Genomic DNA, 17,180 nt, shown 5'->3' on the forward strand with positions numbered 1-17,180 from the left:
ACGTATCCCGGGGACATTGGGGAAGAGCACACTACCTTTGTAGTTTTTTTTTAGGTTTGGAAGCTATGGCGGATAGAGCAGTGACTGCTGCTATGTCCGATGTAAACACAATTGTCCACTCAACGGCGAATTCCATGGCATATTTACAAGATGAGGTGACGTTAGCTAATGATTCTTGCATACCATATATGTTTCTGATAACTTGACTGTTCGACTTCTATTGCTCTATATGTGTTCATTACATTGACAACACCAGCACAACTTACGTAGCTAGCGAACTAGATCATCGTCTGATCTGTCTCGTTAGCCAAGCTACTGTTATCTATCTCTAACCAGCTACATTTCTGGTGATTTACATTACCTGTAGTGTTTGCTGTCGTCGTCCTGATCATTCAGAGATGCAAGGCTAGCTAGCCAGTCACTGATTTATTGCTATTATGTTTAAAGCTATGGTCCAGTGCGACGTTCCTGCACCAGAGCTAGCAAGTTACCTGCGAAGAACAAAATAAATAAAATAACATTCTTTAACACACACGATTACAGACATGTGTTGCTTTCTTGTCCATGTTGCATATATCTCTGTCTGACACACACTAAGGGTCATCAAGGGGCCAACGCTACAATCAGGCTGAACTATCTGTACCCCAAAACAACCCAATAAACAGATGGGTAGAAGTTTCCCTTATCCACTGATACAGGGTCAGATATTTCATCCCGCTCCTGGAAGTCCCCATTGGCCCCAAGTCAGAGTAGAGCCCTAGACTTTTTAGGGGCTGGGCCTCAGAGGTGGAAAAAAAATAGAAAGCAACTGTCTAAAAGCTGCAATTGAAAAGGCCTATTTAAGTAGCTAGCGAAGTCTTGACTCATATGAATGGAGTAGCTAGCTAGCTAGCTGAATTGTTCTATCTTCCTATACAAAGTACATCAAAGCCATGTCATTTTACTGTCGTTCTTCAACAGATGAAGCCTGACACAGATGCCATGGCCCCGCTCAACCTGGGTGACTTGGACTTGACCACAGATGAGTTCATCTTGGATGAGGTGGACAGTAAGTCCTTCAGCATTATTGTCTTTTCAATTGAAGTAATGGTCATATCATCTGGAAAAATGTGTTCATAGCCAAATAGTAATTTAGCTAATTAGTTCAGTGTCTTGGATGAATGTAAGAACGTACCTTTATGGAGATTAAACTAGCTACTCTCCTTTACTTCACCCACCAGTTCACATACAGGCTAATCTTGAAGATGACTTGGTGAAGGAGGCGTTGAAAACGGTAAGATCGTGGTACCACGGCTGCACCACGCGTGGTCCTAAACATCAACACATTTCCGTTTCAATTGCATTTTCGGGTTAGTTTTCATTTTACAGATTGTATACAAGGCTACGTTCCATCAATGGATGGTTTCCTTTCATCTGAATCTCTGTTTCTTTCAGGGAGTTGACCTCCGGCAATACTCTAAACAAGTGGAGGATGAACTCCAACGGATTGAACAAGCTTCCATCAAAGACTGTATCCATTAATGTCTTGAATGATTGTGTGAAAGAATTAGTGCTTTATTTATGGTAATTCGTGATAGGTACAGTGGTTCACCCTGATAGGTAATCTTTGATCAAGCTTGTGTCAGATATCAAGGAGAGCCAGAATATTGCCTCTCTGCACAACCAGATCACAGCCTGTGACTCCATACTGGAGGTGAGTGGATGATTTCCTCAATCAAAAGTGTATCAAGTGGCTTCAGAAGTCCAGAAGTCTGCTGCTAGATGGCATATATATAAGTCCATTCCAAATGGGTCAACATTTTTGCACGTGCAGTTGTTTTGAAAGAATGCTTTTGCAATTTCCTGGCAAAAATATGTAACGAAGCCATTGACAAATCTATTTTCTCCCCCCTCTTTCTTGCTCTCTCTCTTTCTCTCTCTCTCTCTCTCTATCCCCACCTTAACCCTCTCTCTCTCTCCAGCGAATGGAGGGCATGCTGAGCGGCTTCCAGAGTGACCTCTCGTCCATCAGCAGTGAGATCCAGACTCTGCAGCAGCAGTCGGTCAGCATGAACATGCGGCTGAAGAACAGGCAGGCTGTACGCAGCCACCTCAGCCAACTGGTGGATGAGCTGGTGGTGCCCGGAGCTATGATCCAGTAAGGGAGTGTGTGTTTTAGTGTTTTAGACAGATTTGTAACGACACATGTACCTGTATAGTTTTAATGGGAGACCATATGTCATATTGATGTCTGAGAAATGCACTTGACGGTCTCTACGATGTTGTAAGTGTTCCTACGAGTAAGCATGTGTTCTAAGAACTGTCCCCCCCCCCCACATGTTGTCCGGTCTGCAGGGTAATCTTGGAGAGCCCGGTGACAGAGCAGGAGTTCCTTGAGCAGCTCCATGAGCTCAACAACAAGATCAACTTTGCCAAAGAGCTCAGCTTCAGGGAGACTTTGGCCTGCTCTGACATCCAGGACATTGTGGACCGCCTCAAAATCAAGGTGAAGATACAGGGAGGGAGAGAAATAGAATGGGATGGGAAGAGGAGAAGGAGATGTAAGCAAGGAATAACGGTGTGGAAGGTAACGGAGCAAAGATATTGTGTATAAAACTGCTTTTTATTTTGTTCCACAGGCTGTCACAAAGATCCGAGAATTTATCCTGCAGAAGATTTATTCCTTCAGAAAGCCCATGACCAACTATCAAATCCCCCAGAACACCCTCCTCAAGTACAGGTAAATATAGGCTTATAACGGGCTTCGATACCTTCAAACAGACTAAAAAGTACCGCCACAGTCATGTATCTACCACAATCGTAAGTGTTTCTTCGTACTTTAGGTTTTTCTATCAGTTCCTCTTGGCAAACGAAAGGACAGTGGCCAAGGAGATCAGGGATGAATATGTGGACACCATGAGTAAGATCTACTACAGTTACTTCAAGTCGTACAGCGGCAGGCTCCTCAAAGTACAGGTGAGCGAATGGCACAGGTGCTAAGGGAGTGAAGGAGTTCAAATGCCTTCTCTTGGTTTATAGGCTCAATATACAGTACCTTAATTTAGGTTGTCACTGTGAATTGTTCTGGAACAGCTTGCTGCTATAACACAGCAAGGGCTATGTTGTGTTTGATGGTACATTTTCAACAGTGTCGAGTGTCATATCAGTCAAATTAGCTGATACTATTTTAATACTGTTCGCGTAACCTCTTTCTCTGTTGACAGTATGAAGAGGTGGCAGACAAAGATGACTTGATGGGAGTGGAAGACACGGCCAAGAAAGGTTTCTTCTCCAAGCCCTCCCTGAAGAGCAGGAACACCATCTTCACCCTGGGCCAGCGGGGGGCCGTGCTGAGCCCTGCCGAGCTGGAAGGGCCCATCCTCATCCCCCACACTGCCCAGAGAGGGGACTGCAGGGTGAGACCACTGGCAGCGCTGTACAACCCCTCCAAACTATGCCACGTACTACAGCTCGAGAGTAACAGACATTTTGAATGAAATGAACCTACCTTTTAATTATAAGATGTTTAGCACTACTCTGAAATCATTTGAACATGCATAGAGTATAAGGTTGTGAGGTGTAGACACAAAGCCAACCCTAAACGTCTAGATATCGTTAAGCTGTACTGCTCCAACACACCTGTGCTTCTCTCACTACCGTCTTGTCACCACACACACACACACAAATCTTAAAGGAATGCACAACGGCAGAACTCGGACCACAGATTGACAGTTAAACGCAAAGCTTCGCAGAAAAGCATGTGGACTCCAGTTCTAATATTAACATTGCTGTAGATTATCAAGTCACCCAACCAGCCTTCTTCGTGCCCTCTCAGTATCCCTATGAGACGCTGTTCCGCAGTCAGCACTACGCCCTCTTGGACAACGGCTGTCGAGAGTTCCTCTTCCTGTCTGACTTCTTCATGGTGGCTGGAAATTCTGCGCTGGACCTCTTCAACAGCGTCATGGGAAAGACGCTCAGCTTGTTCCTGGTACGAGAAGACTTTTTCACCAAAGCATTGCTGTAAAAAAACAAAACGATGGTGAAGGCATAACAGAGCTTTTTAACGATGGAGGACCTTCTCTTTTGTGAACTGATCATGATGATGGTCTCTTATGATATGACTAACTCCTTCTCTAACGTACCTATACCCACCTTTCCCTCTCATCCTCTTTTCTTTCCCCTGCAGAAGAGCATGTCCACCTATGTGTCGGACTGCTACGACAGCATCGCCGTGTTCCTGTGTATCCACATCATCCTGCGTTTCAGAGCCATCACAAACAAGAGGACCATCCCAGCCCTGGACAAGTTAGTATTACTCAATCAGTGCAAAAACTCCATACACTTTTAACTTGGAGCATAATGCTGTAGACTTATCCTATTTCCTGCAGTATGCTATACACTCACCCTACAGTTTATTAGGTACCCCGTTCAGGAAAATGGATCGCTCCCGAAGACAGTGAGCCACATGGCCGTGGCTTGCTATATAAAGCAGGCATACAGGAATCGAGGCATTGGGTTACTGTTTGATTGAACATTAGAATGGGCAAAACGAGTGACCTTAGCGGCTTTGAGCGTGGTATGATCGTCGGTGGCAAGCGCGCCGGATCCAGTATCTCAGAAACGGCTGCCCTCCTGGGCTTTTCACTCACGACAGTGTCTAAGGTTTACCGAGAATGGTGCAACAAACAAAAAACATCCAGTCAGCGGCAGTCCTGTGGACGAAAACAGCTTGTTGATGAGAGGTCGAAAGAGAATGGCAAGAATCGTGCAGCAAGCTAACAGGCCACAAACAGACATAACGGCACAACAGTGGTGTGCAGAACGGCATCCCAGAACGCACAACTCGGTCCTTGTCACAGATGGGCTACTGCAGCAGACGACCACACTGGGTTCCACTCATATCAGCGAAAAACGAGAAGAAGCGGCTCCAGTGGGCAACGCCATCACCAACACTGGACAATTGAGGAGTGGAAAAACATCACCTGGTCCGACGAATTCCGGTTCGTTTTGCGTCATGCTGATGGTAGCGTCAGGATTTGGCGTAAGCAGCATGAGTCCATGGACCCATCCTGCCTTGTACAGGCTGGTGGCGGTAGTATACTGGTGAGGGATTTTTTCCCTGGCACGAGTTAGGTCCCTTGTAGAATCCACCCCCCGAATAATTCAAGCTGTTCTGGAGGAAAAAAGGGGAGTCCGACCCCGTACTAGATCGGTTTACCTAATAAACTGTCCGGTGAGTGTATATGCTATAAGTAAGGGGAAAGTCAGAATTGTTAACTTATGATACAGTAGTCTTTTTACTGTATGTACTGTAAAATGTAACATTTGGGGCCTGACATGTTAATGTAATTTGTTTCATGATGATGGTCCTGAGTGGCTCAGTTGGTAGAGCATGGCGCTTGCAATGTCAGGGTTGTGGGTTCAATTCCCACGGGGGACCAGTACAAAAAAGTATGAACATTCACTCCCTACTTTACGCCGTCTGTTAAATGACTAAAACGTCAAATGAAAATCACATATGGATTTGATTTGTTCAATGAAAACACACATCTTTACTCAGAAATCCACCCTTGATGCCTATGTAATTGTTTCTCCATGGGTTGCCAGGTACTGGGATGCGGTGCTGGAACTGCTGTGGCCCAGGTTTGAGCTTATCCTGGAGATGAACATTCAGAGCATCCGCAACACGGATCCTCAAAAACTGGGCGTGCTGGACACCAGACCACATTATGTATGAACACACACACACACACACACACACACACACACACACACACACACACACACACACACGCACACACACACACACAATATCTAATAATACCAGACAGTTGTTGACACCAGTTGTGTTTCAGATCACACGCAGATATGCAGAGTTCTCTTCTGCCATAGTTAGCATTAACCAGACCTTCACCAGCGAGCGAACCCACACCCTCCTTGGCCAACTTCAGGTACACAACTAAACAATAATTTAAAAAACAGTAAGACAGTATAAATAGTTGGGGTTCTACAATTAGCATAGACATTTGCTATAGTGCTTTGTGTGATTTGATATAGCTAACACTGGTATTTTCAGGTTGAAGTGGAGAACTTTGTCCTGAAGATGGCTGCAGAGTTCCCTTCACGCAGGGACCAGCTCATCTTCCTCATCAACAACTACGACATGATGCTCAGTGTACTCATGGTGAGAATAACACAAGTTTAAAACCATAAACATGAATGATTCACCCACCTGAAATGACTCCTTCATTCAGTTATTTACATTCAAATGTTAGTCATTTAGCAGACTCTCTTATCCAGAGTGACTTACAGGAGCAATTAGGTGCCCTGCTCAAGTGCACATCAGTCGAATTTTCACCTTGTCGGCTCTGGGATTCGAACCAGCGACCTTTGGGTTACTGGGCCAATGCTCTTAACTGCTGGGCTGTGTCTTGTGAATATACATAATTGAAAGATGGCATGCTGTTTTCCTCTCTTTTTCTCCATATCATAGGAGAGGGCAGCTGATGACAGTAAAGAGGTTGAGGGTTTCCAACAGCTCCTCCAGGCCAGGAGCCAGGTAAACCTGCTCAGGGATGCTGGGAAATTGAGTTTTGTCATGTGTGCCAGATTCACAGATAGTCAGTTTACTCAAAGTATTTACTCCAATGAAATGTTCCCCTCTTTCTTTCTCCTTTCATCAGGAGTTTATTGAGGAGATTCTGTCCTCTCCCTTTGGTGGCATGATAGCATTTGTGAAGGAGAGCGAGGCGCTGACGGAGAAAGGGCAGCTGGATAGACTAAAGAATGACGAAGGTGAGTATAGAGAAAGGATGCAGACCCTTTTTATAATGGAAATGTTTGCCGAATGTTTTCATGATTATACAGTTGAAGTCGGACGTTTACATACACTTAGTTTGGAGTCCTTAAAAGTAGTTTTTCAACCACTTCACAAATTTCTTGTTAACAAACTATAGTTTTGGCAAGTCTGTTAGGACATCTACTTTGTGCATGACGCAAGTAATTTTCCCAACAATTGTTTACAGATAGATTCTTTCATTTATAATTCACTGTATCACAATTCCTGTGGGTCAGAAGTTTACATACACTAAGTTGACTGTGCCTTTAAACAGCTTGGAAAATTCCCGAAAATTATGTCATGCTTCTGATAGGCTTATTGACATCATTTGAGTCAATTGGAGGTGTACCTGTGGATGTATTTCAAGGCCTACCTTCAAACGCAGTGCCTCTTTGCTTGACATCATGGGGAAATCAAAAGAAATCAGCTAAGACCAAAGGGAAAAAATGGTAGACCTCCACAAGTATGGTTCATCCTTGGGAGCAATTTCCAAACACCTGATGGTACCACGTTCATCTGTAAAACACCATGGCACCACGCAGCCGTCATACCGCTCAGGAAGGAGAGGCGTTCTGTCTCCTAGAGATGAACGTACTTTGGTGCAAAAAGCGCAAATCAATCCCAGAACAACAGCAAAGGATCTTGTGAAGATGCTGGAGGAAACCGGTACAAAAGTATCTATATCCACAGTGAAACGAGTCCTATATCGACATAACCTGAAAGGCCGCTCAGCAAGGAAGAAGTCACTGCACCAAAACCACCATAAAAAAAGCCAGACTACGGTTTGCAACTGCACGTGGGGACAAAGATTGTACTTTTTGGAGAAATGTCCTCTGGTCTGATGAAACAAAAATAGAACTGTTTGGTCATAATGACCATTGTTATGTTTGGAGGAAAAAGGGGGGCTTGCAAGCCGAAGAACACCATCCCAACAGTGAAGCACTGGGGTATCAGCATCATGTCGTGGGGGTACTTTGCTACAGGAGGGACTGGTGCACTTTACAGAATATGGCATCACGAGAAAGGACAATCTGTGGATATATTGAAGCAACATCTCAAGACATCAGTCAGAAAGTTAAAGCTTGGTTGCAAATGAGTCTTTCAAATGGACAATGACCCCAAGCATACTTCCAAAGTTGTGGCAAAATGGCTTGAGGACAATAAAGTCAAGGTATTGGATTGGCCTTCACAAAGCCCTGACCTCAATCCTATAGAAGATTTGTGGGCAGAACTGAAAAAGCGTGTGTGAGAAATGAGGCCTGCAAATCTGACTTAGTTTCACCAGCTCTGTCAGGAGGAATGGGCCAAAATTCACCCAACTTATTGTGGGAAGCTTGTGGAAGGCTACCTTAAACGTTTGACCCAAGTTAAACAATTTTAAAGGCAATGCTACCAAATACTAATTGAGTGCATGTAAACTTCTGACCCACTGGAATGTGATGAAAGAAATAAAAGCTGATATAAATCTCCACTATTATTCTGACATTTCACATTCTTAAAATAAAATGGTGATCCTAACTGACCTAAGACAGGGAAATTTGACTAGGATTAAATGTCAGGAGTTGTGAATGTACTTGACTAAGGTGTATGTAAACTTCTGACTTCAACTGTACATATAATTGGTTATGTTTATGATAGAGATACATGTGTTTATGCAAATTCCTGTGCATTTACCAGGGCCAAGATATCCTGTGGTGTGACACAGGGTTCAATAATTGGACCTTTGTTATTCCTAATCGATATCAATGACTTTACTGCTGGGCCTTCTACCGTACTTCCCCTTCTCTTTGCTGATCATACCAATTTGATTTTATCACACAATAATTTTGATTCACTAATTAATGAGACCAACTCAGGTATGGCCACATTTTCTGAATGGTTCCAGATAAATAAATAATATTTAACCGTAACAAAACATCCTAGTTAATTGTATTCACTAGTAAGAATAAGACATATTGTTAAAATAAGAGCCAGAATCTCAATTGGTGGGAATGAAGTTGAACAAGTCACATCCACTAGATTCCTCCGATTTATAATTGATGAAAAGTTATCCTGGAAAGATCATATTCAATGTCTGTAGCAAAGTACTGAAATCTGTACCAATATCTCATTTACTGTAATATTGTCTGGGCCAGTACATGCCTCCTACCGACACAAATGACTCATAACATCTTCAAGACTCGCCAACTCCTTTAATTACCTGGCTTTACGGCATGAATTTACCCAATTATGCACTTTCGTCTACAAATACTCATACCTCCCAGACAGTTTACCTAAAACCTTCAATGGATTCTTCCTGGTTAATTCTGAAATCTATCTATATAACACAAGACACTGTGATAACCTTCATCCTTAACCATTGTTGCACCTCACAGAGTCAATTCTCTATCGGATACAGAGGTACCATACTCTGGAATTCTTGTCTTCACATTGCCAAAATATCATCATCCCTCAATAACTTCCAAGTGACAACTGGGGGTCCGCCTGATGAACCAAACTACCCAATAACCCCCTCTATGTAGCCTAACTCTCACATGCTCACGCACACACACATTGTTTTTGTATACTGAGTATATCATGTACAATTATAATTAATATGCTTTGTTTAAAGTGATTGAGCACTTTTTTTTCTTTTTTTTTAACTTACATTTGTGATGTGGTTTTCATATCAGCGCTTTTTGGGCTTCCCACCTCACCTGCACACTCTTTTTACCCGTTTGTATCTGCAGTTTTTTTTTGTCTTTCACTTCTTTTATTTGGTGCCAATAAATGAAACCTAAGACTGTGTCCGTTTCCGCGGTAACCTTCTCTTTACTTCTACCCCCCTGTCCTGACTCATTGTTTATTTACCTCTACTGTTTGGACTGTTTGTTTCTACTCTCCTGTGACACAGCTTGTTTTTTGACTTTCCAACATAACAATTGTCTGACATTTCTCCCACACCTTTTCACAACCATGCCTCCCATCTCTACATGTATATTGTTTTCTTCTTCCCACCCTTTCTCACCCCCCCCTTCTTTCTTTCTTTCGTTCTTTTTCTCTTAGCCCGGATCACCCAGCTGGTCAGGGGTTTCTCCAGCACATGGAAACAGTCTGTGGAGGCTCTGAGTCAGGACGTCATGAGGTCCTTCACCAACTTCAAGAACGGCACTGGCATCATTCAGGTACTGCCCTCTGTGCTTTCTCTAACGGATGCCCTGACCGAAAACACGTTCTAAAAACCAGTAATATAATTGTATGTAATTAAAGGCTATACAGAACGTTTGCCCCTAGGGGTGTTCTTGAGCCAAAAGGGGTCCCATAAATCGACAGATATGTACAATTAAAAAAAATATATATATTTTTTTATATTTAGGCAAACGTGAGCCACGGGCTGTTGTTTTTTTTCTTTCTCTGAAGCTTATTATTCAACTTTTGACTGCTGTCCTCCTATCCTCCAGGGAGCGCTCACTCAGCTGATCCAGTACTACCATGGCTTCCACAAGGTACTGGCCCAGCCCACCTTTCGCAGCCTGGCCGTGCGCTCTGAGCTCATCAACCTGCACCACCTCATGGTCGAAGTCAAGAAACACAAGCCCAACTTCTAACTGGACACTCCAAGACTAGACTTAGGAATGATGTGATGGATTAAAGGAAGGAGCTCAAAATCTGACATGGCCTGATTGGAAACAAGTGAAAGAGTATATCCCTTTGCTCGTGACATCACTCCACTGATTTAAAGACTGTATTGCGCGTGGGAACCTGTCGTTTACGATTTTACCAATGTCAATGGGTAAGGTGTTGTGTAAGTGCTACCTTTTCTTTCATGGGTGCTGGGTTCTTTGTTTTTTCAGGAGGGGATAAAGAGACAGAAATAGGATGAGGGAAGGTTCAGTGGTTGTGGGGATTGACAGGAGAGATTATAGAAATCAAAGGCTGTCATAAGAAACGGGGTAGATGGTCTATTCCATTCAGGGGTGCACAACTCGAGTTGTGCTTGTTTTGGCTTTCGTCTTATCACATAATTGAACAATTACTGGTTTATGCGTGAACTCACCTGGTTTCCCAAGTATAATCCAGGCTTGTTAAAAGGCAAGGGCCAAAACCACCAAACACTACGGCTCTCAGAGCTGTGCACCCCTAGTTTATTATGAGTTTGAGAGGGAAGAGCAGGAAAGGGGAGGGATTGGCATCTCCTGGGCCTCTGTTGTGTTCTGATGTGTATACTGTAACTGTAGATGATAACATATTGGAATGTATTAATTTAAGTGTAATATACTCGCAAGGCTGTAAAGGACCATCACACGGCTGTCATTTTCAATGCTTTATTTAACATAAATTAAGATTACATTGCTGTTATAAAATTGAACACAAACAACTCACACTTTCATTTGATTGTATTATATACTTTGTTTTGTGTATATAATGCTCATACAAATGTTGGTTTCATGGCTGTGCCCTTGCCCAGTCATGTGAAATCCCTAGATTAGGGCCTAATGAATTGATTTCCTAATATGAACTGTAACGCAGTAAAATCGTTAATTGTTGCATTTATATTTTTGTTCCGTGTATATTACTATCATAGGAGTAATTTCATATTTACAAAACACTGAACATCATGCTCTCAGGTTATTTGTACAAATCAAACCCATTGAAGCTAGAATCCTTAAATGAAACAATAAAGCAGTCACCCACCTGTGTTTTAGTAAAAAGATAAGGGATGAACCTGAAGAAATGTAACCACTCAAATCCATAGACAGAGCTATGGAGCCAAGGACTGACCATCCATGATATCAAAATTACAGATTTAACATTTGCATTATTTACTGACATTGGAGTAAAACAAGTATGCATTTGGGGTTCTGATATATACATAGGCGTTATATTCTTCAAGAATTAATGGGTGTATCATTCATTTAAGAACTAAGGATTCCAGCTTTAATGATGTGGAGTGAAGAAACAACGTTTTAGGAGGATTTAAAGAGAATGAGTTCATTGCAACTTTTAATTGTTACTGAATTGGATTGACCCAAACTCTGTAGAATACAAGTAGGCTATACAGTGAGAACTCAATGTGACAGTAGCAGAGAAAGAAGAAGAAAAAAAAGGAGGCCATCACCCTGAACACAATTGGCCAGGTTTACGGACCCAGATTAAACGTAGTCAAACAACCACTTTCCAAAGAGATTCTCTTTGATTCTGGTTGAGCATGCTTTTTAGTCAATGACTAGAATTACACAGCGTCCAGGAAACTGGCTCAACCATCTTTGGTTTGAGTAAAAGGTGCACTGGAACCCACTGCCCAGACTACAACCAACATTTTATTAGCCTTTGTTATATTTCACTTTGGCGAGGGGTAAGCACTATGCCACTCTGATTGGCTTACATGGCCCAAGGGTGTCAGACTGTACATGTTGAATTGGGGAAGATGACCACCGCACACAACCACACAGCAGGTGGTCCCTAACAACATACCAAGATGGCCACATGCTGCTTTCAGGCAACCACCGGCCCAGTATGTCTTCCCTCTATGCCTATAGACCAAAAATCACTTTCAATGGATGAAAGTGATTTTTAGTATAGGGGTTTGTTTATTTGGTTCTGGGAAACTAGCCCAAAAAGGTTTAAACCTTGTTAGAGGAGATGTTGAATCAGAGGACTGATCAGCAGGACAAAAACGATGAGCAGAGAGGAGGACCTGTAAACAGTCGATTTACCTAGAGAGATGGAGAAGATGCAGAGATCTTGTCAACATGTACTATTATTGCCCATCAGTCTTCTACAGTGTCATGGACTTGGTATACTTGCCTTGAATAAGTCATCTCAATTATTTATTTTTTATTTACTTCAGTCTCTTACCTACAGGTTTGTCCTGGATGTGGATCATCTTTTGAGTTTTAGCAACTTCTGTGGGATACAAAATGTAAAATGTTAGCAGCTGTTGCACGCGCTTACAGATACGTCACATCTCAAAAAAATAAGCAAAGTTTACGCATTAGCATTTGAGGCCATTTTATTACCTTCCACTGTGAGTTTCACAGTGCTCACAGAAAGCCCATGGGAATCCAACACTTTATAAGTCCCTGAGTTGTCCATCCTTAACCCTCGGAGGACCACCACCCCTTCAGCCTCCTCAAGACGACCCCCGTTGACCTTCCCGTCACCCCTCATCCACAGGACCTTCCACTCTGTGCTGTTCCTCCCTTGGAAGACCACTCTCATGGCCTGGGGAGTGTGGAGCGTCAGGACCAGGTCTTCACCCATGCCCATTAACAGCTTGGACTTATGGTCTGTAGAGAATAAGGAGAGGTGAGGCTAGCGATATAAAACAACTATTTCAGCTGAGGTCTGACCTGTAGATCTACCCTTACCATAGACTGAGAGGTGAACACTCTGGATGAACACCCGCCTTTTCCTCCTTGTCCCGTTGACCACCATGAAGCTCTCGTAAAGCCCCACATCCCCAAACTGCACGTCGCGCAAGATCAGAGAGCAGTCGCCCTCCCAAAGCTTTTCCCCAGGTACCTCCAGCCGCCCCTCAAACTCGCTGGCCTGCCACCGTTGCTCCCCGTTTTGCTCAAACACGGGCGCATCGGGTGTCTGCCATAGGACGTGGCAAACTGGGACGTCTAGCTGGGACTTCCATTTGCAAGGAAGGATGGCTTGGCTTCCAACAGGGGAAGAGATGGAGAGAGGGCCAGAGGGCAGGGAGGAGGAGGCTGTAGGAGAGAGTTGGAACAAATGTCTTGAAAATCATATGCATTTTTGTTATGTTATTATTATTATTATGTACTCTATCCACCAGTTCTAATTGTGGATAGAGTTCATTTATACTCACCAACACAGCCCACAATCCACAGACAATGAAGATGTATAACATGTCTAAAAAGAAAAGGAAGAAGACTGATAAGAGGATTTCATGAAATAAAAAATATATATATACACACAGTACCAGTACCATGCAATTGTGCCACACCTGTCAGGTGGGTGGATTATCATGGCAAAGGAGAAACGCTCACTAACAGGGATGTAAACACATTCGTGCACAACATTTGAGAGAAAAAAGCTTTTCGTGCAAATGAAACATTTCTGGGATCTTTTATTTCAGCTCATGAAGCATGGGACCAACACTGTCAGCAGCATATCTGTAGACACCTTCATTTATGAAATGGGGGGTGAAAAACATGCTATTCTCATGCTTAAATTCAAGGTCAGAATAGCATAGAGAGAAACGTGCATAAAAAGGGAATTATGTTCCATTTATGCGTGCATAACTCGTGTCGAAATTCACCCCGTGATGCACAGCCATATCATTATATTATATCATTATGCAAAAACTGTTCAACAAAAGCCACAATTAGAAAAAAAACAAATATGTTTTACTTTCATATACTGCAAAATGATCTCAAATATTTGTAAAGTTTAAACCTCAGTAGCATATTTGGCACTTGATGTAAAATCAGTTTCGTTTTGCCTCCTGCAGGCGTTTCCAAAATAGAACGATAGAGTTTCAATTGAGTCTCTATTGAGACTGGCTGGGAGCCCTGCTCTGAAAACGAAACTAAATTAATATTGCGGTTCAAAGGAACCATGCATCTCCTCTAGTAAACAAACTTGTCCACACATGATGACATCCACCAAGAAATGCATCTCCTCGTTTAAATGAGTTGCACGATGTGAGCACATAGCCTAGCGCAGCACAGTGAATAAGAATAGTCAAGAAGCAGTTAAACAGTATCAATCAGACTGCAGATACAAATGCATTTTTTTTCTATTTCACTCTAAGAATTATTTAGATTATTTGCTAAATAATATGCCAATTAAAATGAAATACATATGTGTCTCTTACCGGTCTCGGTCTATGCCATGCATTTTCATTGCAACAGGCTGCTAGTTGGTTGACTCCTTGAACTTCCAAGTTGTGAGCCTGAGCAGCGGCAGCAAGCAAGGCAGTGCAAGCCCCAGCCGCGTCATCTGAGCTACCAGAAACGAAACCTAAGGGAAAAAAAATAGAATTACTAATTACAGAGTATTTCCATGTTAAGTATGGGGAACTTCGCAGGAAACACAACCTAAGCCTTAGCAAGCTACATTGTCCAAAACCGCAGCTCAGCCTCAGACGCAAACAATGTCAAATGTGGTGGTCTTTCTCGGGTACATAAGCATTTCCCTATTCAATTCATTACCATATACTGTACCATAGGCTTTCTCTATAGTACATTCATTAGGGTTGTCTAGTAATGAATATAATGCCATCTTCACAGGTGAAATATCATACGATTATGGGGAAATGTGTCTACCTGCTCATTTTCTTTTGTAAGTATATTGATGGATGGATGGATAGATGGATGGATGGATGGATGGATGGATGGATGGTGAGACTGACTGACTGACTGACTGACTGACTGATTGATTGATTGATTGATAGAAAGACAGACATGTAGGTACTGATACTAGATAGATAGATAGATAGATAGATAGATAGATAGATAGATAGATAGATAGATAGATAGATAGATAGATAGATAGATAGATAGATAGATAGATAGATAGCAGAGGACGCTAGTGGACGGGGCTACACGAGGACGGGCTCATTGTAATGTCTGGAATGGAATTGACAGAACGTGTCAATGAGGTTTCCATATGTCTGATAAGTTTGATACCATTTCATTTACTCCAATCCAGCCATTACAATGAGCATGTCTCCCACCAGCTGGCACTGATAGATAATATGCAAATGGATTCAATAAGCTATTTCCTGTTCTTTTCTAGATGTTCCTGGACTACACTTTCTGTCCGCATCAGCTGTGGTCCATTTGGTTCAGGCTGGACAAAATGCTTCCCTGTCGTGCAACCTCACAAACAGCAGAGAAATAATCTGGTTCCAAATGCGCTCAGAGGAACTTGTCACCCTTATAACTGTTACCTGGAATTCACATTTTCTAAATACTGCAGAAGTTATTAAAGAAGACACAGATCACTTTGACACAAAGGAAAACAACAGTTTGGAGATCATTGTGGTGACAGAAGCAGATTTGGGATTGTACTACTGTGCTGGTCGCTACAATGGGAAAGTGCGATTTGGAAAAGGCATTCGTCTGACTTTTACAGGTATGTTGTTGGTCATCATTATATTAGTCAAATATGTATTTTGCCGAGTCTAAGAAATGCATTAGCTTGTCTTTAGTGTACTGAATAGATACCTTTATAATGAAGTCTCAAAACCTTGCGTTACTTATACAGAGGTCATGTAACCAGGTGCACAGGTTATTCAGATATATATAAAAAAATGTATGTATGTGCTGTATACTGAACAAAAATATAAGTGCAACATGTAAAGTGTTGGTTTCATGAGCTGAAATAAAAGATCCCAGAAATTTTCCATACGCAGAAAAAGCTTATTTCTCTCCCATTTTGTGCAGAAATTTGTTTACATCCCTGTTAGTGAGCATTTTTCCTTTGCCAAGACAATCCATCCACCTGACAGGTGTGTCATAACAATAAGCTGATTTAAGAGCATGATCATTACACAGGTGCACTTTGTGCTGAGGACAATAAAAGGCCACTCTAAAATGTGCAGTTTTGCCACACAACGCCACAGATGTCTCAAGTTTTGAGGGAGCGTGAAATTGGCATGCTGATTGAAGGAATGCCCACCAGAGCTGTTGCCAGAGAATGTAATCTTAATTTCTCTATCATAAGCCGCCTCCAACGTCACCTCACAACCTCAGACCACGTGTAACCACGCCAGCCCAGGACCTCCACATCCGGCTTCTTTACCTGCTGGATCGTCTGACCAGCCACCCGAACAGCTGATGAAACGGAGGAGTATTTCTGTCTGTAATAAAGCCCTTTCGTGGTGAAAAACTCATTCGGATTGACTAGGCCTGGCTCCCCAGTGGGTAGGCCTGGCTCCAAAGTGGTTGGGCCTATGCCCTCCCATAGATTAGGGCCTAATACATTTATTTAAATTGACTGATTTCCTAATATGAACTGTAACTCAGTAAAATCTTTTAAATTGTTGCATGTTGTGTTTATATTTGTGTTCTGTATATATTCAGATATCTGAATATGTGATTCCATATTACAATAACTTTTCAGGAAAATGTTTGGGATGTTATTCATCATACTGAAAGTGCTCTGTGCAGGTGACCATTATAGAAGTAGAGTTGGCCATATGGTCAAAAATATTTTAAAAAGTCGATGCTGTCCAGTGTTCCAAGTAAGTTTGTCAAGAGAAAAATACTTTGAGGTTAAACATGAGACCACACGGAGGGCCAAAAAAAGACAGTTGACCTTGTGGGTAACATACGGTGCATTCTGAAAGTATTCAGACCGCTTCACTTTTTCCACATTTTGTTACGTTACAGCCTTATTCTAA

The 17,180-nt window shown here is 42.4% G+C and overlaps 3 protein-coding genes and 1 non-coding gene across 7 annotated transcripts in view; 3 read left to right on the top strand and 1 right to left on the bottom strand.

Annotated features, from left to right (window-relative positions):
• On the top strand, nucleotides 1-11,353 carry vps52 (VPS52 subunit of GARP complex). Its single transcript, XM_052472050.1, has 19 exons — nucleotides 1-155; nucleotides 961-1,048; nucleotides 1,221-1,273; nucleotides 1,435-1,510; nucleotides 1,626-1,693; nucleotides 1,962-2,137; nucleotides 2,335-2,485; nucleotides 2,619-2,719; nucleotides 2,823-2,955; nucleotides 3,204-3,395; nucleotides 3,815-3,970; nucleotides 4,169-4,287; nucleotides 5,590-5,713; nucleotides 5,838-5,933; nucleotides 6,059-6,166; nucleotides 6,476-6,541; nucleotides 6,666-6,777; nucleotides 9,866-9,984; nucleotides 10,261-11,353. The coding sequence occupies exons 1-19, from the start codon at nucleotides 66-68 to the stop codon at nucleotides 10,405-10,407; spliced, it is 2,175 nt and encodes a 724-aa protein (XP_052328010.1). The 5' UTR covers nucleotides 1-65; the 3' UTR covers nucleotides 10,408-11,353.
• On the top strand, nucleotides 5,348-5,423 carry trnaa-ugc (transfer RNA alanine (anticodon UGC)). The gene has a single exon. It is a non-coding gene; the product is annotated as a tRNA-Ala (tRNA).
• LOC118399322 (uncharacterized) lies at nucleotides 11,111-14,808 on the bottom strand. Of its 2 annotated transcripts, none has more exons than XM_052472051.1 (6): nucleotides 14,649-14,808; nucleotides 13,638-13,681; nucleotides 13,171-13,518; nucleotides 12,820-13,089; nucleotides 12,659-12,703; nucleotides 11,111-12,516 (listed from the first exon to the last, which is right to left on the bottom strand). In XM_052472051.1, exons 1-6 carry the CDS (start codon nucleotides 14,675-14,677, stop codon nucleotides 12,434-12,436), a joined length of 819 nt encoding a protein of 272 aa, XP_052328011.1. In that variant the 5' UTR covers nucleotides 14,678-14,808; the 3' UTR covers nucleotides 11,111-12,433. The 2 variants fall into 2 exon arrangements, with proteins under 2 accessions (XP_052328011.1, XP_035651223.1); XM_035795330.2 differs by having other exon boundaries at nucleotides 12,659-12,706; nucleotides 14,649-14,807.
• The window catches only part of LOC118399323 (uncharacterized), a 13,577-nt gene continuing 11,204 nt past the window's right edge, over nucleotides 14,808-17,180 (top strand). For 2 of the 3 annotated variants that reach the window (XM_052472052.1, XM_052472054.1), the window contains exons 1-2: nucleotides 14,966-15,115; nucleotides 15,572-15,910. In XM_052472052.1, coding sequence (XP_052328012.1) covers nucleotides 15,040-15,115; nucleotides 15,572-15,910 — 415 coding nt within the window. In that variant the 5' untranslated portion in view covers nucleotides 14,966-15,039. The other variant, XM_052472053.1, reaches the window with a different exon arrangement.

Source organism: Oncorhynchus keta, chromosome 20, assembly GCF_023373465.1.
Source record: "Oncorhynchus keta strain PuntledgeMale-10-30-2019 chromosome 20, Oket_V2, whole genome shotgun sequence".
In the NCBI taxonomy this organism is placed as follows: Eukaryota; Metazoa; Chordata; class Actinopteri; order Salmoniformes; family Salmonidae; genus Oncorhynchus; species Oncorhynchus keta.